The 27,437-nt window shown below is 38.3% G+C and overlaps 2 protein-coding genes across 6 annotated transcripts in view; one reads left to right on the top strand and one right to left on the bottom strand.

The window, feature by feature from the left end:
• The first annotated feature begins 5,231 nt into the window (after nt 1-5,231).
• SLCO1A2 (solute carrier organic anion transporter family member 1A2) overlaps nt 5,232-27,437 on the top strand; it is a 51,220-nt gene continuing 29,014 nt past the window's right edge. For 2 of the 5 annotated variants that reach the window (XM_015291795.4, XM_015291789.4), the window contains exons 1-3: nt 5,232-5,412; nt 20,087-20,140; nt 22,619-22,670. The gene's annotated coding sequence lies outside the window, so the exon portion shown is untranslated. Of the gene's footprint in view, nt 5,413-15,768; nt 15,827-20,086; nt 20,141-22,618; nt 22,671-27,437 lie in introns of all 5 variants that reach the window. The other 3 variants (XM_046905097.1, XM_040655999.2, XM_040656005.2) reach the window with 3 other exon arrangements.
• On the bottom strand, nt 17,500-21,286 carry IAPP (islet amyloid polypeptide). Its single transcript, NM_205397.2, has 4 exons — nt 21,175-21,286; nt 20,675-20,771; nt 20,400-20,534; nt 17,500-17,995 (listed from the first exon to the last, which is right to left on the bottom strand). The coding sequence occupies exons 2-4, from the start codon at nt 20,752-20,754 to the stop codon at nt 17,803-17,805; spliced, it is 408 nt and encodes a 135-aa protein (NP_990728.1). The 5' UTR covers nt 20,755-20,771; nt 21,175-21,286; the 3' UTR covers nt 17,500-17,802.

Genomic DNA, 27,437 nt, shown 5'->3' with positions numbered 1-27,437 from the left:
GAGAAGCTTTTCTGCAATGTTTTTTACATTGGTCCCTTTTGATGATTCATTTTAACACAGATGCTGTCATTTAACTCTGCCGGTGCATCAGAGGCTCAACGTGTAATTTTTTTCTAATAGCAGAAAGCTATCAGAATTGGTTTCTCCTTTGTCATATAATTTCTTTGAAAAGGTCAGCATGGTCCTATCTTCTGGGTAGAATTTATAGAATTTCAAATTTAGTGGTCAAGGTTTAAAATCAAAACCTTTTTTGATAGAATAGCCATGATCTTAACAATCATTTTACTGGGACCAGAAAATGGAGCCTTGTGTAAGTAAAGATAATACAGACATTACCTTCAAAAATCCACATCTGACCAACATCTTTCAAGATATGTTCTGTTTGTTGTTTTGTTTTTTTCCCCCTTTTTCCTTTTTTTAATACTTTTGGAATTTTTCTTAAGTAGATACAGAATCCCTGTGCATTCACTTGTGACTGAACCAAGAGTGTGAATCAGCGCAGTTCTTTTGACTTTAAGCCATCTCAGTTTACAAAGTCGAGGGGCAGATTTGTTGTTTAAAAAGATCTATAATAATACATTTCTATTTTTATATACACATGATTTTACAAGATGTAAGAAAAGTTGAGCTTGTTTAGCTTGGAGAAAGAGAAGGCTCCGGCATCTCACTGCAACCTTTCAGTACATGAAGAGAGCTTATAAGCAGGAGGAAAATGGATTTCATGCAGTTTAATAGTGATAGGACAAGGGGAAATGGCTTCAAACTATAAGAGGGGGAATTTAGGTTAGATGGTAGGAAGAAATTTTTTACTGAAGGGGCAGTGAGGCAATGGCACACGCTGCCCAGAGAAGCTGTGGGTGCCCCATGCCTGGAGGTGCTCAAGGCCAGGCTGGATGGGGTGCTGGGCAGCCTGAGCTGATGGGTGGCAATTCTGCCCACAGCATGGGGTTGGAACTGGATTATAGAATCACAGAATGGCCTGGGTTGAAAAGGACCACAATAATCATCTAGTTTCAACCCCCCTGCTATGTGCGAGGTCGCCAACCACTAGAGTAGGCTTTAAGGTCCCTTACAACCCAAGGCATTATGTAATTCTGTGATTAATAACACATATTTTCTGGACAGATTCTGACATTGTTTACCATGTCTAGATAAAGTAGCATTTAATTTGCCCCAGTAAAACTGGGAAAAACTGTCTTAGCATCATAGAATTGTTTAAGTTGGAAGGGACCTTTAAAGGTCATTAAATCCAACTCCCTTAAGTTCCCTAATCTTTTTCTTCTTTTCATTCATAAGTAAATCTTTCTCCTTAAGGTATTTTAACAACAAAAAAAGGTGCCCTTTCATACACTCCACTATTTCTTGTTGAACATTTACTAAGTTGACACAGCAAGCAGTGTCCTTTTTAGTGTTAACAGCATAACTAAAGAGAACAGTAAGAGAATATTTTGCATTAAATGATTTAAGAGTCTCTAGTCTGCATTAATGGGCACTGCAAGGCCCTTGCTAATAAATATGTTTTTCCAAGCAGGATTTCATCACATGCTGTAAAAGATTTGTCACATTACAATAATCTATTAAATCTACATCAATTCGGAATTCAGATATACCAAAGTATACCTTCATAGAATTATTTTTTTAAGTAGTGTGTTGGAGAAAATAAGCAATAAAGACAGATAATTATTCCAGTGATTGTATATTGCTGACTATATGGACTTGAAGGTTATAATTTCAGGTGTATCTCTGGCAATGAGATTCAAAGGTAACTATGACTCAAAGGTAACTATGATCAAACAGTATAATGAATTCAGTGATGAAAATTTAGCTTTTACTCTCCTGTAGCATGTTTGGCTATATGGATCCTGCTCGAAATCTCAGGCAGGAGAGAGTATTTCTAGCTGTAAAGGATACTGCAGTGTTATAAAGTTTGCAGCACTGTTGATGCATCATATAGCTCTTCCAGGCTTTGGAGATGAAAAAGGAGTCAAGAACACATAGTAAAGTAGGATCTAATGTGATTGGCAAGAAGAGTTGAAGAAGAATGCCACTAATTTGTTGTTATTTTTAACTTTTATTTCTGTTTTGCTCATGTGGACTTGAAAAACTCTCACCTCTAATTTTCAAATAAGATCTGTGAAGTTTATACTGATAACAAGTGCATAGGAAGAAATACATAGCAGAGCCCATATTCAGCTGGATCTGCCAATGCTTAAATAGGGAGCAGATATGTATTTTTGTGAATCTTATATATCTATTGACTGTTCAGCTTAAATTGGAGGAAAACTGGAGAAATGTGAGTATAAAGCTGACAGCTGAGAGGATTCCCTAGGAATGACAGGAGGAATGCTCAGAGGTTTGGCTTACCCTCTGTAAGTGCAGAGGGAAATGAGTTTCTCTCTTCTGTGAATAGGAGCTGAGTTTTAGCTAGTTGATCTGGTGTTAGGGTTAGCTAATGCTGCAAGATCCCTTCAAAGGTTGTTTTAACACCAAAGGCATGGCTATTCAGTTTCATTATTTTGTTCTGACTAGTATTTTTGCATCTTTTCCAGCAAATTCAGCCAGCTAGTGAGCTCTAGAAATAATGTTAAGGAGCATTCTCATTTCTCAGTTTCCTTATTTAAAGGCATTTTGTTTGTTGTTTTTTTTTAAAAAAGAAATTGTTACCGTTGTGGTTAATATGTAATTATAATTACACTGCCATCTATCATCTGTCTTTGAGTGTTAGAGTGTTTAGTGTAAAATTTTGACTCGATAGCACTCGTTAGTGGGATGCAGTAGTTCTTGCCTTCTGTTTTTCCCCAGGCAACACAGAAGTTTCTAGAAGGTTGGAGCTAGACTGTGAATAGGAAGGAAATTCATGCCCACTAATAAATTCTAGGTTGGTCTAAAAGAAATCCTTTGGTACTTGTAAACTGCCCATCTCTTGTCTCAAAGCTGAAGCACCATTATTCCTACATTCCTATAAAAAGGCTTCAGTGTAGAGGAATGGAAAATAACAGCTTTATTTAATTTTATTTTTGTTGTTGTTGTTTTTCTGTATACTTTTCCTTTTTAGCCAGGTAAAAGTTAAAGATGAAATCACATGCAGACTTCAACATGTATGGGAAAAGAGTGCAACTGGGAGTGGCACTGAGGTTGAGGAAAGACAAGGAGCATCAGGGATAGTAATGTTGTAGCTGAAGCAGAACTGAATACAAATGAATTTGGGAGAAATATCGACCTCTCAGAAGCACATGTTGACTTTAACCATGTGGGTAATTGCATTCTGTTCAGCAGAGCCCATTAGGATTCCTTTCAATTTAGTAATCTTTTAAAATTTACTTACTTATTTTGTGCTTTAAACTTGTTATGGCCTATGTTAAGGAGGATGAATTATTAATTTCTTAAGTGATATGCAATTTTTAACATATTGCACGTTTTTCTGGGAGGTGCTAAGCATCCACATCTCCTGTGAATTTCAGTTGTGAATTTATCAGTATCCAAGATTTTTCACCTTAGTTCTTCCTTTGAACAGAAAGCAAAAGCCATTTTCGTTGCTCACTTTTTCACTTAATGCCCCAATGAAGCTGTCATAAGCACTGACACCTCAAATATGGGTAGTTTATATTACTACTGCCAAGTAATTAAAAGTAGAGTCCAAGTGACTGTGTTTAGGGGTAGGAGAAATTTCATCTTAATTATCGGTCACAGTGACCATGGTTCATTATCATGTTTTATGAAAGATTTAGTACATTTTCTGTTTTGACAGTCTTCTCTTACAGCTGGATAGATTAGAAGTTCAACATGTGTTATGAATGTGTGAGGTTTATATGCAGCTGAAGAGCATAAGATGCATTAAGCATTGAAATTATCAGCTTTGAAGAGATTTATTACTTGGCCAAGTTCTGAAGAAGACATCCTTCTCTCCAAATTGGAAAGATATGGATTTGATGGGTGGACTGTTTGATGGACAAGGAACTGGTTATGACATTGCATTTAGAGAGTAATGCTCAATGGCTCAATGACTGGATGGAGGTCAGTGATGAGTGGTGTCTCTTATGGGTCTGTACCAGGACAAGTGCCCTTTAAGATCTTCATCAATGACATGGACAGGAGGATTGAGTGCACCCTCATCATATTTGTAGATAACACCAAGCAGTTGATGCGCCCAAGAGATGGGATGCCATCCAGAGAGACAGGCATGAGCAGTGGGCCCAGGTGATCCTCATGAGATTCAACAAATTCAAGTGCAAGGTGTTGCACCTGGGTCACGATTACCTCTGCCATCACTACAAATGAGGGGGTGTAAAGATAGAGTACAGCCCTGCTGAAAGAAACTTGAGGTTACTGGTGGATGCCAAACTGCTCTCCAGGAAGAGGGAAGCAGGCAAAGGAGAGTGGGATTCATTGTACTCTGGCTGTTGAACAGCATGCTGTGAACGAGAGCATACTTGACTCTCTGCTTTGTCATTTATGTAGTAGTTTTCAGAGGTTTCATAGCATGCAATGAAATGCTGCCAGCTGCAGTACTGTCATCAGCTGAAATTCTCATGTGAAAGAGGTGGCTAAGAAGGCTTGTCTATCTCCTTTTTCACTACTTTTCGGGTGATCTTAGTAAGGTCTACTCTCCAAGTAGCTGGTTCTTGTCTTTTCTATTTTGCAAAGGTTTTATTCTGTATAAATGCCCTTTGGCTGACTATGCAAGTGTCACCTGTGGACATTATTGTAATTGGGCCAAATGCATACGCATACGCGTGTATGTACGTATGAGCTCATTCATGATCTCAGGTCTGCCTCTGGGAAACTTATTTATTTAAATGCAGACCTCTACCTTCTTTGCTGACCCTGGGTTTATAGAGGCTGTAACTCTATTAATTCTAAGGGGATTTCTGGCACTGTGTAAAGGAACTACTTGTCTCTAACACATTATGTTAATGAGAGTGAACCTCAACTCATCAATATGTTCTTTTCCTTGACAGTATGTGTGTTCTTGCATTAGTAATTTCTTTCTTTGTGGTGAATTAAGGAGCAAAACAAAACAAACCACCAAAACTTCACATAGGGATTGTGAAAGTGGCATTTTGTTGCCCAGCTTCTGGAGTTTCTGACTAATGCTTATAGGACAGTAAATATTTTTTTCCTTAGGAGTTTTCTGTTCCTTTTGTCTTTTGCCTTGTATGACCACCTGCTTTCAAGGGCAAACAAACTTGGCTGTCTTCCTGGGCTTGCAGCTGCTTTTGTAAGTTTTCTTTGAAGGAGAAGAGAGCAGCTTGAACACAGAACTTGGATGTTGCTGCTCTGCTGGAGAGGGTAGACTTGGGTGGGGGAACAGCGATGAATTATGCAGCTCTGGGGCTGTTAGGAGTCAGTGTGGGGCTACTTCTCTTGAGCTGACAGCTCTCACACATCTATCACGTGCAGCCTGGACCAAAGGTGAGTGGGGATGGTAATCAATACCCTATGGCTTGCCAACGAAGAACTGTCTGTGTGCTAGTGATATGGAGGTAAAAGGGAGGAAGGGATCCATTCTGGTAGTGGGGGTATGATGAGGGCACTGGGTCCTTCTGCACTGCCAGAACTGGCTTTCATATTCTTATCATAGCATAGACTTGGAGCAGTCTTTCTTTGTCTGATTATAACTTAGTCTCATGTGTGGAAATTGCTACTATTCTGTGCTTCACCAGAGGCACTGGTAACTGGTTTTGTTTTGTTAAGGTATAACAGTTTTCTTTGTTGTATGGCTTGAGCTGCCTAACTGTGTTCACTTGGGCAGCCGCTACTGTTTTATTTTGATTCCTTAGGTAGAAGTATCAGATTGCAGCAGAGTCCTATTCCCAGTGGCGCTGATTTCCATCTTTCAAGTACTCTACCTGTGCTCAGTTACAGCATAGTAGGATAGCTGCCATAAGCCTCTAGAACAACCTGGGGGCAATGAGGCAGGAGGGACAGGAGAGTAGAAGCTATGCCAGATCAAAATGTGGGAAAAGGGTGATATGCTTAGAAGAGTTTACCAGGTGATTTAATACTATTATTTGCAAACTGGGGAAAGGTAACTGCACAAGGAGAGTTCTTGGCTTCAGCAATACTCTTTAATACACTGAAAAGTAAAAGCATTACACAGAAGGTGCAGAAAAATTCAGGGGCTTAAAGATTGCATCTATAAGTGAGTAACACAAGCAGGTCCAAGAAGAAGTTAAACAGAAAATGATACTGGGTAGTAATGAGTGATATATACTTAGAAAATATAATCATGATTTATTTTATGCTTGTGCATTTGGGTTTTATTGAGACATATTTTGTACTGAAGTTTCACCTGGTATGTGATGTACCTGAGTTTTGTTTCTAAGGACTTCTAAGTTTAGCTTTACTTTGAAAAATTGGTCAGGCTAAATAACACCTCTGTAAACTTGCATGGGTATGAGTATCAAACTTACTCTGTTTGCAAAGGAGAAATGCACAATAGGTTGACAATCCAAATTGCTAATGATACCATATTTTTTGCCCAAATGAAATGGTTTTATCAACAGATCGGCAGACCACCAATGTGATTTTCAGGTCTACTCACTTGCCAGCCTCTAGCTGCAGTGAAATAGTTAACAGAGTTCATGTATGAGCAGTGTTTATGTTTCAGAGCAAGCCACGATGGAAAATGGTAGGGCAAATGCATGCTTTCTTTATGTCTGTCAGTGCAAAATAACAGGTATTTGTTTGAAGAGATATTTCATAGATTTCAGGGCACAGGGAGCATGTAAAATGAGGGCACACTCTGTGCCAGCTCATTTGGTGAATATTTGATTTCAGTCATAAGATATTATTATGCAAACTTCGAGGAAAAAAAAAGATTTTGTAGGAAATAGAATCATAGAATCACAGAATTACTCAGGTTAGAAAGGACCTCAAAGATCATCAAGTTCAACCGCAGCCTAACCATAGTACCTAACTCTAACAGCCCTCCGCTAAATCATATCTCTGAGCACCACATCCAAACGGCTCTTAAACACATCCAGGGACGGTGACTCAACCACCTCCCTGGGGAGCCTATTCCAGTGCTTAACCACCCTTTCTGCAAAGAAGTGTTTCCTAACGTCCAACCTAAACTTGCCGTGGTGCAACTTGAGGCCACTTCCCCTCGTCTTGTCACCTGTCACCAGTGAGAAGAGACCTACCCCACTCTCATTGTAAACTCCTTTCAGGTACTGGAAGAGAGTAATAAGGTCTCCCCCCTCAGCCTCCTCTTCCCCAGACTAAACAGCCCCAGCTCCCTCAGCCTCTCCTCATAGGGCCGATTTTCCAAGCCCTTCACTAGCCTCGTTGCCCTTCTCTGGACCTGCTCCAGTACCTCCATGTCCTTCTTGTACTCAGGTGCCCAAAACTGAACACAGTACTCGAAGTGAGGCCTCACCAATGTCGAGTACAGGGGCAGGATGACTTCCCTAGTGCTGTTCACCACATCTTTCCTGATACAAGCCAGGATGCCACTGGCCTTCTTGGCCACCTGGGCACACTGCTGGCTCATATTCAGCCGACTGTCCAACAGTACACCAAGGTCCCTTTCCGTCAGGCAGCCTTCCAGCCACACCTCCCCAAGCCTGTAGGGTTGCTTGGGAAACAAAAGAAAAGCTTCTGTTACAGTAATTTGTGCTAGTTCTGTAGTTCTAATGGTAATACAACCCAACAAACTAAAGAATATTATTTTGGTCAGTGAATATGCATTGGATGTTATTGTCTGGATTATAAAAGTCCAGATCGGTTTTGATTAGAACTGTTCTTCAAATTATTAGAATGTGATGGATGTGCTTGGATGAGGAAGAAGCTCACAGTTAGATTTAGATTTCTTCTCTGAGCAATTTATCACCCTAGCATTAGTCAGATACCCAATCTCCATCCCCTTTCAGGATATATAAATAAATAAAGCATAATAACACAGCAGTAAAATTTATGACTATGATTGATCTCTCAAGAGTTGCATTTCTACATAGAGGGTACAGAGAGGAATTTCTTAAGACATACACAATCTTGGTTCTTTCCACAAGCATGTAGTTGCAGTATGTTAAATCCTGCAGTCTTTATGCAGTAAAATCTGTTGCTTAATATGATGATTAAATGAAGAAACTACGGATTTTAGCTCTAGCATGAAACTAGCTCTTGTATGGAAGAGCACTCCAACTTATCATTTTCTTTGAGTCCTGAGAGTCAGACAAAATTGTTAAGTTCTTGTGCTGATGTGATTCTGTTGGAATGCGTTTTGGTCTCAGGAGATGCAAAAAGTTAACTCTACCACCTATTTGGTTCCCTTCACTTTAACTGTTTTCTATTTATACTCACATCCATGAGATTTCCTTTTTTTTTTTTTTTTTTTTTCCCTCTAGGCTGCTCATTATGTGCCTCCTGAATTTCAGCATGCTATCCTTACCTTTTTTCTGACTTTACCTGCAAAGCCAACAAACACAGTACTTCTAATTTATGCTTTCTAAATCATTCTTCCCCGTTTTCCAGACCATGTAATAATGTCTATCGACTTCAAGCTATCTCTGTCCTTTTGACATTTATATAAAGAATTTGGATGAAATAAAATCATCAAAAAGATACAAATTCATATTAGTTCTGGCAATACTATTATAAATCATCGAATCATAGAATGGTTGGGGTTGAAAGGGACCTTTAAGATCATCTAGTTCCAACCCCCTGCAATAGGCAGGGACACCTCCCTCTAGACCAGGCTGCTCAAAGCTCCATCCAGCCTGGCCTTGAATGCTTCCAGGGAGGGGGCATCCACAACCTCACTGGGCAAGCTGTTCCAGTGTCTCTCTGCCCTTACAGTACAGAAGTTCTTCCTAATCTCTAGTCTAAATCTACCCTCTTCCAGTTTAAAGCCATTTCCTCTCATCCTGTCACTACCTGCCCTTATAAAAAGTCCCTCCCCGGCTTTCCTTCAGATACTAGAAAGCCACTATCAGGTCCTTCTGAAGCCTTCTCTTCTCCAGGTTGAAGAGCCCCAGCTCTCTCAGCTGGTCCCTGTAGGGAAGATGTTCCAGCCCTCAAATAATGAAATGTTGAAACTTAGAAGAAACTGGGAACTTCAGAGTTTTATCCCAGAGCTGAAAACTGCAGTGGAGATTTCTATTTACCCCAAGTTACAGAATGTATCTCTGTGCTGTATTTGCATGTGTGCGTGTGTGTGTGCAGATAGTGGCAAGGAAATGATCTGCATGCCAAAGCTCCTTGCTGCAGAACTCCCACAGAGTTTTTGCTTTGCTTTTATAGTAAAGAAAATGATGTGAAATCTCAAATTCAGACATTCTTCTTATTCTCTTTTGAAATGGTCTGAAATTGACTCGAGATATTTCCTAATTTATTGGTATTTCTTCTTGTAGTCAAATTTTGTCTTGCCAGACCTGAAAGTGTTTTTAACGTGAATGATAGCTTTGTGGAAAATCACATCAGAAATGAGATGTGCCCATAATTTGCTGATGTTTTATAAAACTAGTTATCAGAATGTGGGATGAGAAGAATACAGATAGATTAAAGTTGATGGCTTTGATACAAGTCTCTGAAATTCTCTGTGAATTCTAGGCAAGAGTTACTAGTTTAAACAACAATAATGCATTCACCATTTTGTTTCAAGATTTTAGTTTTACCTTAATGTTAGAAATCTCTGCTTCTTTCTCGTGTTGCCATGTGTGGTCATTGAATGGATCTGCATTGTTTCTGTACAGCCACTTGGGCCATACATTCAAATCAGTTTTCTGACTGATAAGTTATTGTATGTTTGAAGCGGTGTCTGCCTACAACCTCAAAAAAACATCCAAATATCTCTTCCTCTGAATGGTTTTGCTGACTGTGCTGTACTGCTTCTAAAGCCATAGTTAGTTATTTACAGATCTTCCTTCTTTCTTTCATCCCCATGTATTCTATAAGGAAGAGGAAAAATGGAATAAAATTCTTTTAATATCTGCTGGACTGAGACCTGAACACAAGCACACACTTCTAGAGATAGAGTGATTTCTCTTTTGATTTTATGGAGCAAGTTTTGCAGCATGCTGTTCCGGAAAACCACTGTCTCACCTGTTACTGTTGAATTGGACAATGACTAGTTATGTGGCTGGTTATGTTAGCTTCCTTTCAGACACTAAGGCTGACCCAGCTGAAAGTGATACTGAGGGTGATGCTGACTGTAATCATCTGTGTAGTCATCTGTCTCCAGTACCAATTGTTCAATGTCGAAAGTGTGGAAAGAGTTGTTTTAAAATTAGTTTACTGCTTGGAGTGGTGATTCACAGAAGTTGTATTGCTGAGGTGTGGAATGAAGAGGATGAATATTAGGATGAAATAGTCATCTTCAGTCATTTAATTCCAAATATCACGGTCTAGTGACTTTACATTACATCACTCAATGCGTACATGGTTATGAGCTTGTATTAATGTTGTCAGTGCTGTGCTTCATTTGCCTGAATTTGAGCTGGGAAAACACTGAATGAATAATGAGAAAAACATAAACTTATTTCTTTCCAGAAATAAATTGAGGGATCGTGATAGGTTTATTAACTGTTTATACTCTCTGGGTTCATGAAATGATACTTTGATTTGGTCTTTTCCAAACATACTTATATCTGGTCTTTTTGTTAGCTGCACGTTATCTGGTGGAGTGCATACAAAGCCTCTTGGCAAGCTTTACTGTAATGATAGAAAAGAATTAGTAGGAAAAATAGTGTAACTTCTGCTTTTTTCAATTTTGGAAAGGGCTTCCTAAAGAAAAGTGAGTTAACAACAAGTATCTGTGGATTGAAGAATGTTTTTAGAAAGTCTTTTCTCAATAAGCATAGAATCGTTTAATATCCCAAGTTGGAAGGTATCCATAAGGATCACTGAGTCCAACTCCTGGCTCCACACCCCCTGGGAATCTGTTCTCAAGGACATGGGAGTGGAGATCGTAGAGCAAGCATTTCTTAGGGTGCAAGAGCTCTCCATCTCCAGGTGGAGGAAGATAGGAAAGGAAGGCAAGAGACCAGCATGGCTGAACTGGGACCTGCTAATCAAACTGAAGAGCAAAAAGAAAATGCACAGGCAGTGGAAGCAGGGACACATACCCTAGGAGGAGTGTTGAGATGCTGCAAGGCTGTGTAGGGATGCAGTCAGGAAAGCCAAGGCTCAAGTGGAACTGGACTTGGCAAGGGGTGCAAGGAAGAGTAAGAAAGGTACACCAACCAGAAAATTAAAAGTCCAGGAGGAAGTATCCCCCTTGTGAGCAATATGGATAGTCTGGTAGCAACAGACAAAGAGAAGGCACAGATACTCAACAACTTTTTTTTTTTTTTTTTTTTTTTTTTTGCCTCAGTCTTCACTAGCAACTGCTCTACACACAGCCCTCAAGTGGATGATTTGAAACATGGGAACTGGGGGAGGGATGCCCACAGCAAAATCAGGTTCTTGACCACCTGAGAAACCTGAATGTTCATAAGTCTATGGGTCCCAATGAGATTCATCTCAGAGTCCTGAGGGAATCAACTGATGTAGTCACCAAGTCATTCTTGATGACATTTGAAAAGACACAGCAGTCAGGTAAAGTACCTGGTGACTGGAAAAAAGTCAATGTCATACCCATTTTTAAAAAGGCTAGAAAGGATGACCTAAGGAACTACTCACCTATCAGCCTCACCTCTGTGCCAGGGAAGATCGTGGAGTACATCCTCCTGGAAGCTATGTTAAGTCACATGGAAGAGAGGGAGTTCAGATTACTTGCGCTCTGTCTTCTCCGGGTCTTAGGGTCTGCTAGCCCTGTTGTGCATCCTTCTACCTCCTCCTGCAGTTGTGAACAGCCTGGATACCTCCTCCTGGAAACCAAACCTGCAGTGTGCCTGGAGCCCATTTAACAGAAACAGACTGAGGGAAAGTGCTACATGCAGATGCTTTAAGCACTAGTTTCTGGGGAGCAGCCTGATTTATGTGGCAGGTTAAGAAGTCAGTAGATGTCAGGAAGTATGTGAGATGGCCGCTTGCTCCAACAGCATCCTTCAAGGTACAGTTCCAGAACAAGTCCAGAACATGGTGGTCCTGTTAACTTTCTCTGGAGATGTGGAAATCTTTGTTACAGTTGCGGTAGTCACTTTGTTCTCTTTTTCACCATTTTGTGTTCATCCTGAAATCTGAACCTGTGCTGGGACCAGTGAAACAACCTTTCCACCTAAGATCCACTTGAGCATCTCCCACTCTCAAGCACTACTTGGAATCTGTTATTCCTATGAAAGACAGAATATAATGTCCCATGACCTTCATTTTTCTCTCTTGCCTGCAATGAATGCAGGCAAATTAAAAATAAAAAATATCATCATAGAATCACAGAATGGCTTGGGTTGGAAGGGACCTCAAAGATCATGAAGCTCCAACCCCCTGCCAAAGGCAGGGCCACCAACCTCCATATCTAATACTCAACCAGGCTGCCCAGGGACCCATCCAACCTGGCCTTGAACACCTCCAGGGACGGGGCATCTGCAACCTCTCTGGGCAGTTTGTGCCAGCACCTCACCACTCTCTTGGTAAAGAACTTCCCCATCATATCCAACCTAAATCTTCCCTCCTTCAACTTAAAACTGTTCCCCCTTGTCCTGCCATTATCTGCCCTTGTAAAGAGTTGACTCCTCCCCTGTTTCTAGGCTCCTTTTAGGTACTGGAAGGCTGCAATGAGGTCACCCCACAGCCTTCTCTTTTCCAGGCTGAACAAACCCAGCTCCCTCAGCCTGTCTTCATAGGGGAGGTGCTCCAGCCCTCTGATCATCTTTGTGGCCCTCCTCTGGACACTCTCCAACAGCTCCCTCTCTTTTTTGTATTGGCCCCAGACCTGGACGCAGAACTCCAGATGGAGCCTCACGAGGGCAGAGTAGAGAGGGACAATCACCTCCCTGTCCCTGCTGGTCACCCCTCTTCTGATGGAGCCCAGGATACCATTTGCTTTCTGAGCTGCAAGAGCACACTGCTGGCTCATGCTGAGTTTTTCATCCACCAGGACCCCCAGGTCCTTCTCTGCAGGGCTACTCTCAAGGACTGCTCCTTCCAGTCTGTATAGATGCCTGGGATTCCTCCAGCCCAAGTGCAAAACCTTGCACTTTGCTGTGTTGAACCTCATTAGATAATATCTACCAATTGACACTTAAAAGGTTTTTTCTTCTTTTTTTAATCCTCTACTCTATGGCTAGTTCTGAATGCAACATAAGTAATGTGCTCATCCAAGAACAGTGTTTAAAAATGACCTGTATTCTGACAGTTGGGTACCTCAGCTTCTTCAGTGCTGGACTGACAGTCACAGACTGTATAAATTCTTATACAGTTCCCTGAGTGAAGGGAAGTCAGGGAACTGCTTATTGAATGAGAGCTGATTCTGTTTGAGTACTGTGATCTGCTTCTGTTGGCAGTGTAAATAAAGGAGCTTCTGCTGGTTTTAATTGTATTGAGCAACATTTAATTTAAATATTATTCCAGCTGCTTCAATTCACATAAATAAATATCTATACTTACAGATGCTTTAGGGTATATATTTATACTTTAATGCAATTAGTTTAATACATTCCAGTATCTTAATTCCTTTTGAAAACAGCAACAACTGTGACAAAAATACAATGCAGCACATAGATATGATAACCTAATCAAAACTTGGGAATGAACAAATGTAACCAAATTCTATCAACCTTTGTGTCATCAGTTGTTCTGCACTGGTCACAGGCTATCTGTTCAGTAATCTTTTATGTTAAGAACATTGTAAAATAGATGATAAGAAACAGTTTCACTATTTCTATTACTAGATCAAACCAAGTATTTTAATATAGAGATAAGAATGTTATTAAAGAAGAGATAGGTCTAAGATCCTCAATTTGAATAATTAAATGGATTTTGTATGTACAAAATCATTTCTAGAACATGGTTACTTGATGGCATAGTTGTTATTCAGATCAAGCCTATTGTTAGGAACTAAATACATGTAAATGTCTTTCAGTTCAAATTTTTCAGCATTCAAGGTGAAAAAATGTGCTATAATGAAGAGCAGTTTTAGCTATTGTCTCATCACCATTGTCTCATTCTTTGGCCAGCTTCTGATGTCATGAGTTTCAACTTTTGATGACGTGCATAATGTGAATTCTGAGTGTGAGAATTATTTTTAACAATTTTTTTCAAAGGCAGTTTTTAGTTAGAGAAACACTTCTTTAATTGACTGAATTAAGAATATCTGATTTTCATTGCAGTTGAAGCTGGAAACCAATTTATATAGTTCTCAGAATCCAGATTTTGAGGGACTTTGTTCTTAAATTGAAGCCTAGTTTAAACTGTGGGTTTCAGGTCTGTGAGTCTGGTTACTGAAGCATACAAAGGCCTCAAAAATAATTCAAATGTATTTTATTTCTCTGTAGAGTTTTTTTTTTTTCTTTTTTTTTATTTTTATCAGGTGTGGAAAAATAGAGGTAACTGTAAAGTGTTTGAAACAGAAGTTGTCATTTCCCTCAGGAAGCTTCTATTTCAAGTTACTTCAACCATTATTTTTATATTCTATACAGCAAGGAGATGCGTCATACATAACTACAGCTTTTTGCTAGTTGCATTGCAAAAGCTATGTAGAGCAGTCCCTTCTCTATATGATAATGAAGCTAGACAGCAAAAGTTCTTTATCTTGCTACTCTAAGGAAAAGGATTCTACCATAACTATCAAGCTATATTTGTATGTGAGCTGCTTGAATTAAACCCAGCACAAGTCTACGAAATGAAGATGACAGCTACTGAAGATGTTCAATAGTGCATTACAGGAAATGGATTTTACTCATACTGTCATTGTATGAATCTTTAAATAGTTTTAGAAAATCATCCAGTAAAATCCAAACGGCTTGGATCACACTGTCCCACTGGAATTGAATGGAAGCTTTGCCAACACGGTGTTTGAAGCTATCTTCAAGAAGATTGTGTAATTGAAAAATACTGATATTTTCTTAATGCAAATTGAATCTAATCATTGAAAAGTTATTATTCAATAGAAGTGAATTTTATGTTGCACAAATATCGTGTGTTTTCTTAATTGTAGCCCAAGATTTTTGAAGACAAATCGAGTTCTTACCACAACTCAATTCATCATTAAAAACGATGAACCTACCTTTTATAAAACTGTCATATTTCCTTGGAAATATTAGACACTAGGGGACATTTCATCATTTAACACTTTCCTGATATTCATATAATCTATTTTTTCTTAGCGTTGCTCTTTCTTGTTTGATGACTTTTATTCCTCCCCCTCTAGTTTAATGAGAATAAATACTATCTTCCTATTCTATTTCTTTTAAGGAGAACTCAGCAGGAGCCACTGTAAAGCAGGTAACATTTGTCACATAATTTACATTCTTGATTTTTGTCTTTTATGATTTTTCTTTTTTTGCATCTTTTCTGAAAGCTGTGGAGTATCCAGATGAACTGAAAAAGAGCAAAAGTCACAGAAGACTTGATTCTCAGCAAATATTTGGCTTCCCAGAGACCCAGATAAATACATATTGGGATTTTAAGAAGTGTTTAGAGGACTTTGTTGTTGTTGTTTTTGTTGTTGTTATTTAGTTAAGCTTCACCCAACAGTCTTCATGTCCTGCAGTGTCTGAAGTTAGGCTGTTTGGGGGGGCTTTATGCATTAAATAATAATAATAATACTTTACATGCATTTGTTTTCTTTTTAAATCCATCTCTTGTACTGACTTAATCTCTAGCTATGGTGCTAAGTATTTTATCCAGGCTTATCATTACTAGATCCTTCTTCTTTATCTGGTCTAGGTGCAACTGGTGGTAACTAAGCAGGAGCAGGAAGGGTAGCAGAATTGCATTCTCAAAGGTATGTATGAGGATGCAAATCTGCAGGCAGTTCCTCAAGGTTCTCCAAATGGATGAATTTATTACTTAAGTTCAGAATGGGAAATTTGGTCACTCTGATGATTTGGAGCCTGAAGGTTTTTTTGTGTTTCACTGTACCAAAGTATTTTTTAAGTTCAACTGTTCATACCAACTGGAAGTTGGATTCATGCCATCTAACTGCAGTCATCTTAAAGTACCCATTTTAGTTAATTGTCTAGACACCTTCTACTGTCAGTGAAGAAACAGAGGCTCTTCAAGAGCATGATTCATCCCATCCTAAAATAGATGTCTAAGCTGGGATAAATTTGAAGTAGCTATCTTTCTCCACCAAGTAGCAGGAGAACACTGACAATGGGTTAATTGAAGTTATGTGAGATGGTTCCTCTTCTGAGCTATTGATACCTCTCCTATCCGTACCTATTGGTTCACTTGTTTGGGAGATGAGTAATGTTTTTAAATATTTTGTCAAATGGAGGCAAACCTGATAAATAGATTTTAGTATTGAACCTTTTGGAAGGTTTGGAAGAGTGGGGGGCAGAAAGTAATGTATACAATTCCCTTCCAACTAAGCATAGATAGTCTGTGCTTTGTTTTGTCATATGGCAGCTTGAAGAGCAAAAGTTGATGTATAATGCATTGTACATGTTTCAGGCTGGGATTAGCCTAGAAATCAGCACCCACTTGCAGTAAGGATTCCTGGTTACTCCTCTGTACAAACAATATCATGGTGACACTTGAGAGCTATCCTGTCATTTTCTTGTTTGCTTACTGAAAAGTGAATATTCTAGCTGAAAAACAATTTAAACCCACTGTCTAACATATCTCAAAAATAGCTTGAATGGAAAGCATTTCAAGCTGGCAGAAATATGATACAAGTTTAATACTATCTGAATGGCTTTCTCAGTAACTTTTAGAATAAATATTCATTAGAACATTGCTGAAGATAGAAACTTTTCTCAACAGAGTAATTGGTAACAGTTTTACAGAGAAAAATTGTGCAGTAATTTTTGCGCTGGTAGTGGACTGGGGTAGGAGAAAATGACACTGTCAGACTTCCATTGAGATCTGCCCATCTCTAAACTAGTTTTCTTGGATGTGGGTAGAAATGTATGTATGTCAGAAGGCAGATTTAGTTTACATCTGTGATATGTTTTGATACCTGAACTGCCATTTGTTTTCTTCTCTTCCCTTTATTACTTAAGTTCAAGGAAAGGAATACCCAAAGAAAAGTATTTCTACCAGCTTGTTTTATGATTTTCTTTTATTCATATTTGAAATGAAGATATGCTCACAATACTTACGTTTTGCTGATACCATCTTATAGTAAAAGTAATAAATTCTTAAAATCGTATCCTCACTGTGTGTGGAAACCCATATGGCAAGGCTACTTCTGCTAGTTTCAGGCTCATAATGGTGGAGGGAGACCAGGCAGTTAACTAGTCTAATAATCAGAATATACATCCATAGTATCTCATCTAATTGTTCTTTCAGTTGGGCAAAAAAAGGCTCTGTAGCCATTTCCAAACCAGAATATTCTTCTGTTTTACCTAAATTATGAAATAACTTCTTTTAGCGTTCTGTTTTTTGTTGGTCTTGATTAAGATGAATGGTTTCTTCTCACCAAACTGTGACTATAAAGACATACACATCATGTTTATCTTTTTAGCCTTTTAATAATAATAATAATAATAATAAATTAAAAAAGTTGGAATTATTCTGCCATTTATTATTGTTTTTTGTTTTTTACAAAGGAACTTGACAAGCAGACTTCTGGAGTTCTTAAAGGATTTGAAACGATAGCCTATGCATGATGTTATACATGCATAAATTACATACACGTACACAAAGAAAACAAGGCACTGTTAAGACTGTACAAGTAATAAATGACCAAAAGGTTATTGATACATTAGAAACTGAGTTCCTAATGAAAACTGTATTGATAGTCATTAAAACACCCTAAAGCTTTGTATTGTTTTGGGATTTTCTGCTTGAAAGCCCAGCTGTGTCCCTCTTTCCATATGTATTGGACCCCACATTAGTAGGTGAATAAATTGCTCCGATGTTGCTGCTGGAACGAACTAAGAAGTCAGCCAAGCGTTGTGTCACACATGTAGCAGTGTTGCACTTCCGTTTCTCCAGTTGGTGACTACTAATGTAAAAGAAAAAGAACCAAGATGAAGTCATGAAGTCAAATGATGAGCAATCAGGTGTGCTGCTTCTAAAAGGCTTTTGAGCTGTACTGATGTGAGAGTTCTTTTAATATGTGCACAAATACAGGAACATTACAATCTTCCTTCCACCTACTTTGTGCCTGAATTTTTTTTTTTTGCACTGTATGCTATTATCAGTTTTAATGATGGGAGTTATTTAAATGCAAAGGCCTTAACAGTCATATGTCATTTTTATTGATATTCCGAATAGCAGTTTATGACATCTAGAAAACCTGTAATGATAGTATAGTTAAGACAGTAAGTGAAAACAATGACTAAATGTTTACCTTTAAACTGAACTTCTAAGTCTATTTAGAGCTCTTGCTGATATCATGAGGATTATTAATGTAATGGCAACCACTAACATTTATTTAGTTCCCTTCTTCCCTCCAAATCGTACCCTGCTCTCACCAAACAGTGATCTTCCAGTCCACATTAAATGGATTGAGCCAAAAGGCTCTCCCAACTGTGCCATCTACCATGAGAGGTGGCAGGTGTTGCCAACTGCTACTGGCTTTGGTACCACTGAAGATCTGGTTCTGTCTAAATAGGGATTTATTCAGTAATGAAAAGGGGCCACATCTTTGTCAAATCATATGCAACTTGAACTTACTGTTGTGTAGGAGGTAATCATTTTCTGGATAGGGCTTTAAAGAGTGCCCATGGAAGAGTCCTCATCTAAAAACAGTATTTAATGGTCTGAACCAACCATTTACAAACACAGTGTAGGAATTATGCAGCATTAGATTTTTGTTTTAAACACAATACAATGATTGGCTTGAAAGAGCATGAACTTTATAAGTTTTTCTTAAACTACTCTGCTTTTCCTGCACACATAAATACTTGATTGCTGATTGCTTGTAGAATTATTGTTAATTTTCTTTGGTTTCTTCACATTAATGTGGCATGGAGTAGACTAAGTTTTCAGTAGAAATTCACTGTGAAGAGTTTCAATTTTGGTAATTACTCAGAGTTTGAAACTAATGAATACTTCTTCGATTGACTAAATCCATTATCTCAAATGTCATCTATTCTTTTAGAGTTAGTTGTGCTAATCTAAGAATGCAAATGGAATAGCAATTATGAGAGAAATGGCTTGTAGTATACTGGTTTTGATCACCAAATAGGCAGCGATTTTTAAGTAATCAATATTTTAACAAAATGTTTGTGTAGTGTTTGATATAGCTCTTCATAGATTTTTCTTGGTATTTCTATTATTTAAAAAGAGTTTAATCAAGGCCTTAACATACGGGGTTCAAACAGCAACTGTTTATAATGGAAATCCTCATTTGTTAGTGGAGGCAGAGTTCTCCTTTTCTTTAGTGATACCAAATCACACCCTGCTACTCCAAGTTTAAAATCCCCAGTTCTTACAGGAAGTTACCAGATTTCTAACCAATGTCAAGACTGGCTGAAACCATTATTTCTATTAGCTTTTTAGCCTTCTGATCTGTAGCCTTTAATTCAATATGTGCTTTGAGACACTTCACCCATTAACAGATTGTATACCAAGGTCTCAAAAAAGCAGATAAGTCATACCACACTCATAAAGATGAGAACTGTATAAATGCAGGTAGTCTCCATTATTATTTTGGAAGGTAATCAAACTGTTATATGATAATATTTATTTAAATCGAGAGAGAAAGAAACAGATAACTCTACATATATTTACCGAGTCTATCTATAGCAGAACTGTCATTGAAAGAGTGTTGCTCAAAAGACAAGATTGAGTATTCAGTGCTGTTTATCATTTAGCAAAAATTGTAAGTACTTTTTGAAATGTTATTTTATAGTCAAAACATTACCTGAAATTGGATTTAGGTCTCTATAAACATGAATGTATGTATTTCAGACTACTTAAACTCTTTCAGAGCCAGTTTCTTCTCTTCATTCTTCCCATGATTAAGCTGGCATGTAACACTAATGAAATATTATTTAATTTCAGGAAGTAGTTACATTTTAAAAGAATTCTATTCTGTCAGCACTGGTGTTATTAAGCAAGATATGTTTTCTTTTTATTTCTCCTTTAGGCTTGGAGATTTGACAATTAAAAAACCCTCTTACGATAGACCTTACTTCTCAAGGTAATGTAGTATTTGCAAGCTTTTTCATTTATGAAAGGGCTGTAATTGTGAAGTAACAAATGATGTGCAACTTTTTTCTCTGGATTTACTTTTTATCCTGCTTACAGAGTGGCTCTTTTTACACAAAGAGTATTTCATGCTTCCTGAGAAATGACAGCAGGCATGAAGAATCTCAACAGAATATCACTGGCTTAAATTTTACTTCATTTTACTTCATTTTACTTGTGATACATCAAGAAAAAGCATGAGAAATCAATACCTTTTTGTCTTTGCTGCTGGCTGTTCCGGCATTTCCTCACTAAGTCCTGAGAGTGTATTCTGTGACATTATGGGCAGTATCCATTCTTGCCTCTTGGAAGTCCCATCAGAGAGATCGTCAGTCACAGATAATAATCTTTAAACAATAGAATACTCTGTGATACTGAATAGCTCTATTTCTGCTCATGTTATTTTAGACATGAAAGTAAAAGCAATTCATGCAATAATCAGAAAGTTTCCCCTATACAGAAATAAATACGATTACTTATTACTCACTTCTCAATAGATGTAGCTTCCAAACAGTTCAGCGTGACAGAAAGTACAATGAAGAAAGCTGACAGCTTTAGGTTGCACATCTTCGCTTCCAAACTTTCTGAAAAGAAAAATGATTGAGAACTGAGAGCAATGCCTAATACTCTTCAGCATATCCTGTGACTGATGACCATTCTGTCCTGAAATAACAGCAGCTGGTCTTTTTCATAGGCTAGAGTGAAGAAATGATCGCCACAAGTTTAGTGACAGGCAGTTTCAGACAGAAAGCTCTCAACAGTAAGCGTTCATTTTTCATCTAGTAGTGTCAATCCTTTCCCATATCTCCGGTTTGCATTTCCTGGCATGTCCTGATCTCAAATTTTGGTCTGAGGTGAAATTTACCTTGAAGTCAATTTAGCCTTTTCCTGAAAAAAATGCTATTGATTAATCATGAGAAATGTGTTTTCCCAAAAGCACATCTATTGCATTGCATCTTAAATAAGAAAAAAAGGGAAAATGTTTACCTTCTAATGGTCAGGGAGCTAACTGGAGAAGCACGCCTGCGTTAGTGAGAAGGGTGCATGCCACAGTTCCACGCTTGCACCTAGCTCTGGAGTATCCCTTTTCCCCCCTTCCTTGCTGACAAGTAATACAGCTCTTATATACCCTTCACACCTTTCTCAGCTCTGACATCAGGCAGCGGAGAGAGACTGTCATTAATTCCCATCCGTATCGATAGAAGGTGCCCCAGAGAGGAGCAGAGGCAGCTTGGTCATCGTTACATTAGCACATTGGTAAATATTAGCCTAGTATATGCAGGATGCCTTCATGAAGATAATAGCCTATCGCACACGTAGCTTCAGCTTTACAGTTGTGATAAGATGCTGAGGTAATATTCCCCGTGGGTGTTTTCAAGGGCTAAATAAGGTAACAAAAGTTATAGGGAAAGCTGGAGTAAATGAGACATCGGATCACTGAAATATAAGACAAGAGACTTATTAGAAAACAGACAGTGTTGAAGAGGTTTCTTGTAGAAGGGTATGATGATCAAAATAGAAAAACATGTTTGAAGGGATAAAAGCAAAGTGAAGCATAAGAAAAGAGAGAAAATGATTTAAATTGACAGATAGTGTGAGCATTCAGGGTTACAACAGAAATCATGTTCATTTTTTTGGTAAACTATGAATATGAATGAAAATTCTCTTGTTATTAATGTAAAATCTTTTGTTAGCACTTGTAAATTCATTGTTTCATGCATGGAAGTTGTTTCAGATGGTATTCTTAGGAAGGCAAAGACTAGTATTAAAAAGCTAGGAAATGCTGGAACAAAGGCTGCCTGTGCACACTTATTTCTAGTGCCCCCAGGGTACAGTTCAGAGAAAAAATACACAGCTTTTAAGAGACTAGGTTGTTTTTTTTTTTTCTTTTAGATCATGAAAAACAAAATTAATTACCTGACTGCAGATTTTTCAGTGGGAACTAGGCAAGTGACAGTGATTGTCTTTGGGTGTACCTCTAGGTGCCCAGATGCATTTGGAAAACAGGTCTTTTGGTTACTTATGGGGTTTAAGATGTTGACACAGAAGCACAGCTGAAGTTTTCTGTGCTAGGAAGTTGTCACATGCATCTTCCCTACTGCCAGGCACCAGGAGTTAATTCCTAACTGCCTCAGTGCCAAGTGCATTGCCTTAACTGGAAGCCACCTTTGTCAGTTTAGTCTGCAGCAGCGGATTTTGTATTGAAATAACCAAAGCTCCACTGTTGCTTCTCTTTGGTCATCTCTGCCACTTGGGCTGAATGCAGAAAGGATATTTAGCCAGGATATAATCCTCTCACAATGAATACAGCAGCTAGTCTGTCAATAAGATTTTTGCAAGTGACAAAATGTTGGTGTAAAAAGTGGGATTCTGCTCTTGAATATTTTGCTGTCTGTTTTTAATGATATGATCATGCACTTTCTTTTTTTAGCCCCTAGGTTCCTTTCGTTCTGCTCTGGATGGACAGTCCCAGTGTGCAAGAAGTAAGAATAGTTCTGCTATGGCTTCACCATGACAGTGTGTACTGTGCAGCTCTGAGACAAGTTTATCTCTCCGTGGAGTTCTTATTGATGTTTTCACTATAGCATTTGACTGGAATGAAATAACATTCTGCTGTCATTTTCACTATGGCATTTTGTATCACTGAAGTAATTTCACTCCCCTGAACTGAAAACATGATTAGACCCATTTTATAGAGATGGGATTGTGCCAAAAAATAATTATGCCAATAATCTGGCTGATAATTGGTAGCAGCTCATATTCACAGCCTAAACATTGAACTTGAATACCTTAGTGCACTTCTGGAGTGTGAAGAGATCTGGGTCCCACTGGCTCTCAGCAGTGGCATGTATCCTTAGTGCTTGTGAAAAGGCAGACACAGGTTATTCCAGCTCCTGAGAAGCTGTGGAGATATCAGATGCAGTTCTGATCTGAGATGTTAGAAGACTGGATTCGTTTTTCAGAATCAGTTACTTTTTGAGGTATGTAAGGGATGTACCAAGACTGGATCAAGCTACGGGACATAAGAAAAGTTAAACAAGATTTTCAGAGAAACATTAAATCTCAGATCCCAATTCCAGCCGTCATGGGGCGTGCCTAATACTTTATGGAAAGGAGGTATTCCTGATTGTATTGTAGAAATGAAACTGTGCTCATGATGCCCCAGGACCATTACATTTTCTCCTGGGTCGCATTGCATTTTGTCAGAATTAGCGACAAGTCTCTCCAGCTTTTTGCTCAGGTGTAATGTTAACAAAACGAAGATGTTACTTCTTCTGTTGCATGTTCTTTGAAGCAGTAGTGCTTTTGCACACAAAAAAGAATGAAATCGGAAATCACAGAATATCTCTTACAGCAGAAATACTCATGACTGAAATGTCAAGAACCTGGCCCAAAGTACTGTGCAGTTAGTACCATTCAGTTGAAGTTGCTTCAAAACTATCTTTAACACTCACAAAGTTCCATAACCTTGATCTCAAAAAACCCCTTAATTACTGTGCATAACAAATATTATCTTGCTAAGGAAAATATTGAGTATTCTTAGTAAAGAAACACAGGACAAACTCTATCCTGTGTAGTTACATGATAATTGTATGTATTTGTACTGTCATTTAAGTCCACATAAAAATAATTGTCTAAAATATTGTGCCTATATGAGGGTAAGAGGACACCAAAGCTGAGGTTTACAAAGAACCCAGAGGATATGGTATGTCAATCCTCCAGTCCCTTCTGGAAACTTCCTGTGTAAATGTCTTGACTTGCAAGATGAACCTGCTCTGTGATGTAATGCACTGGCAGCAGAGCAACAGGGAGTCAATCCTGTCTCAAATGTTTGCTGCTCTTACGTACTGGGGAGTAGGATTTTTCTAACTAAACGTGTGATGTATGGAAGGTGCTCTAGTGTGTGTTTCTTATGTGGAAGTCTAAAACAGCTCAGAAAATTTGTGCCTGTTTCTCCTTGTTGACTATAAACACAGCCTTGCTCCTTTATAGATGTTTACACAAGAGGTGTCTAAAGGTATCTGAAAGGAGTTCCATCACGGGTGCTTTAACTTCTTAAGTACTCAGTAACCTGACATTTAAGGTTGTCTGCCTCTCTTTCTCAATTACCGCTTTTCTTTGGCTATTCTTGATCCCTTTTGGACAGCCATTTTCCACTTTTAATGGACTGCTTTTTAATTTCTGCGTTTCATATTTGCTTACTAATGTTAATGGCACTTTTACAGTCTTTTTGTAGTGAATGTCCTTTTTCTATTTGTGAGAATCAGAAAAAAACTCATTACCTGTTACATGCACATTTCCAGATGCCGTTCTGCCGCATAAGTTGTCTGTCTTCAGTAAATTACACTGTTGCTCAGTTACCAGGAACTAGATGTGAATGAATAACTCACAGTTTAGTCTGTCTATTGTATCAAAGCAGAAAATGAAAAGCTTTAGGCATTAATCTGAAGTTAACATTTGTTACTCGTACTTGGTATGGGCCATTTAAGCAATGACAGAAACTTAAACAGCTCTTCTTGTTGATCCCTAAATTGGTGTTAAGTCTTGAAGCGTTCTGGAAGCAGAAGCAGAAGAGCTAATGGAGATTAAGTTAATCATAGAATCCATAGAATCACCAAGGTTGGAAAAAACCTCTAAGATCATCCAGTCCAACCGTCCACCTGAGGTAATTCAGAGATGGTGGCCATCCATGGAACTGATTAGCAAATGGAAGGAAGTCATTTGGATAGGTAACAGCACCTTAAATCTGGCCTTTATGTTGTATTATGCTACTCAGCTCACATCATTGACAGAACAATGCTGTAGCCACAAAGGACTGCTGCAAATGATTGCCTGGAGCATAAACTCAGAAGAGTTTGTGCTGAATCAGTCCCCATAGCTGAGAATTTCCCAAGCAAGTGGAATAAATCCTGTGTTTAGATCAGAAAAGTCAGAATTGACAGCACAACAGTCAATGAGTTATATTTCCTAATGCCAGTCCTGCTTACATTTTATAGAGCTTTGGTTGCAGGGCTCCTACTGACTTGCATCTAACAATTCACCTTTGAATACAACAAATAGTTTAAATTCTTGACATTTTTTTCCTGTCCTGCAATTCATTTCCAGAAATAGAAGAAAAAGCTGAACTCTCATCTGGTTATCAATGTCACTTACTAGGGCTCTAGACAGTGCTAAGGGCAACTGGGTAACATGAAGTATTACTGCCCTTCTTCCTTTCTCATAACCTAAGCTATCCATTGCTGTCTGCTACGGCCATTAACTAACATAGCTGTCTATAAGAATTCACCTATAGAAAGCTGTTCAGCTTTCAGATATATTGCTATTATATTGTACATACCACCAGTACAATAGTATATGGATTCTTATTAATAGGCGAACTTGCATGTGCACTTCAAAAAAGATTAAGGAATTAGGTCTGTGAAGAAGTACTGTTTCTGATTTACTAAGTGTTACTGTGAGAAATCCCAACCTCTCTTCCCCACCTCAACAATTTATAAAGAGCATAGGCATCTGTTTGTAGAAGATGCTGGGAGACGTGGAGCTACCCTCCATACCTAAAAACTACAGAGCAAATGGGGCCATTCATCGGTAAGATAGACTGATGGTTTTCAAAGTAAATCTACACAGAACCACATCAGCCCTTCTTACCTGATCCAGTGCATAAGTTTAAACTAAGTTTTCTTTTACATTATTTCACTTTCAACAATCAGACTCTTTTTTCCTCCCTCTGCAAGCTGCAGCAAGAGATTGACAATTTGGCTTTGTCTTGAAACACTCTGAGTCTTTCAGATGATGCTGTCTTGACAGCTCTGCTATTAATAGTGGCATTTTCTTTCCTGGTTTAAAGAGAGAGTTGTGCTGAACTGGGAATCAGTCATGTAAGTAATAATTTTTCTGTAGGGGCAAATGCAGCGTACTAGTTTACGTAGGAGGATTTTCGTTGACAACAGTATGAAACATAAATTAACTTATTTATGGTATGTCAACACATGTAGCTGTTAAAGAAGATAGCCCTCCTTCAAAGAGAAGTGCAGTAAGGCTGCATTTACTGTATTCTTGCATTGTTGTATATGTGAGCAGAAGACCTGACCTTTTCATTCTACTTGGAGATTAGAAAAGATTTTGATATGCACAGGGAACGTGAATCAGTACATTAAATTGTCTCTCTACCAAAAGAAGTCATTAAAAATTCATTAGGAGTTCAGTATATGTACCAGGATTAGTGCATTTTGGCTCTGTTATAGTCGTGTCTTTTACACCAAATATTACTTGTTTCCATCTGATTACCCACCACTCCATTTTTGGCTGAGATCTTCCCTGACTACAGAAGACATACCACAAGCGATGTGGCTGATTCAAAAGGTGATGCTTTCTACAATAAGCTGTCACTGAACCAAATACCCAGTGCAGAACTGAATGCACTGTATTACTGCAAGACATGAAAATTAGGTTCTGGAAATTTTATGTTGTCAACACATTAAAATAACTTCATATTAACGCTTATTATGCCAACAAATGCTGCAGTTTTCATGGGACTAAGTGACTGTGGACTTCCTTTTGTTACACTTTCCAGAAGCACTATAGCCCTTCCTGATGCATTTCTCCAGGCTGAAAATCACTGATTTCATTTCCATTGTTCATACTTATATTGTGTGAAGAAATTAGGAACTTTGGCAGCTTTACATGTAATTCCTCATCAATATAACATAACAGTTCATATAATTTCACGTCAACAAAAGTTTAAGGCATTCTTAAAGTATTTTATAAGCAGTTGTCATAAACTTTCATAGCATTCTCCATGGTGTAATGAATCATTACAGACTACTACTGTAGGTTATGTATTGTCCTGCTGCCTTTTATAATACTTGCAACAGTTTGCAGAGGTTGATTAAACAACTGTTAAAAGAACCATAAAAAAAATGCCACCATGGAGGTGAAGTATTTTTTTAATGATAAAATCTGAAGTCAGTTAATTTCCCTTGTCAAAAGAGGAGGTATATTTAATGCAACTTAAACCTTTCTGAGCGAGAAAGGGAGATCCTATGAAAACTGCTCATGTTTTTAGAAATGAGGTGTCTGTAGTTAGAAAGTTGTGCTCAAAGGTAGATGCAAAACTATGTGCCCAATTCCCAGAAATGTCACTCATATTCCTAGAATTTTCCCTTTTAGATGAGGATATTTCTCACCTTTTAGGACCGAGGTCCACATTCAGAATTCACTTAGAAAGGCCAGGAATATCACCCTTATGC

Source organism: Gallus gallus, chromosome 1 (genome assembly GCF_016699485.2).
Source record: "Gallus gallus isolate bGalGal1 chromosome 1, bGalGal1.mat.broiler.GRCg7b, whole genome shotgun sequence".
Classification (NCBI taxonomy): domain Eukaryota; kingdom Metazoa; phylum Chordata; class Aves; order Galliformes; family Phasianidae; genus Gallus; species Gallus gallus.
This window is presented reverse-complemented; position numbering and strand designations above follow the sequence as displayed.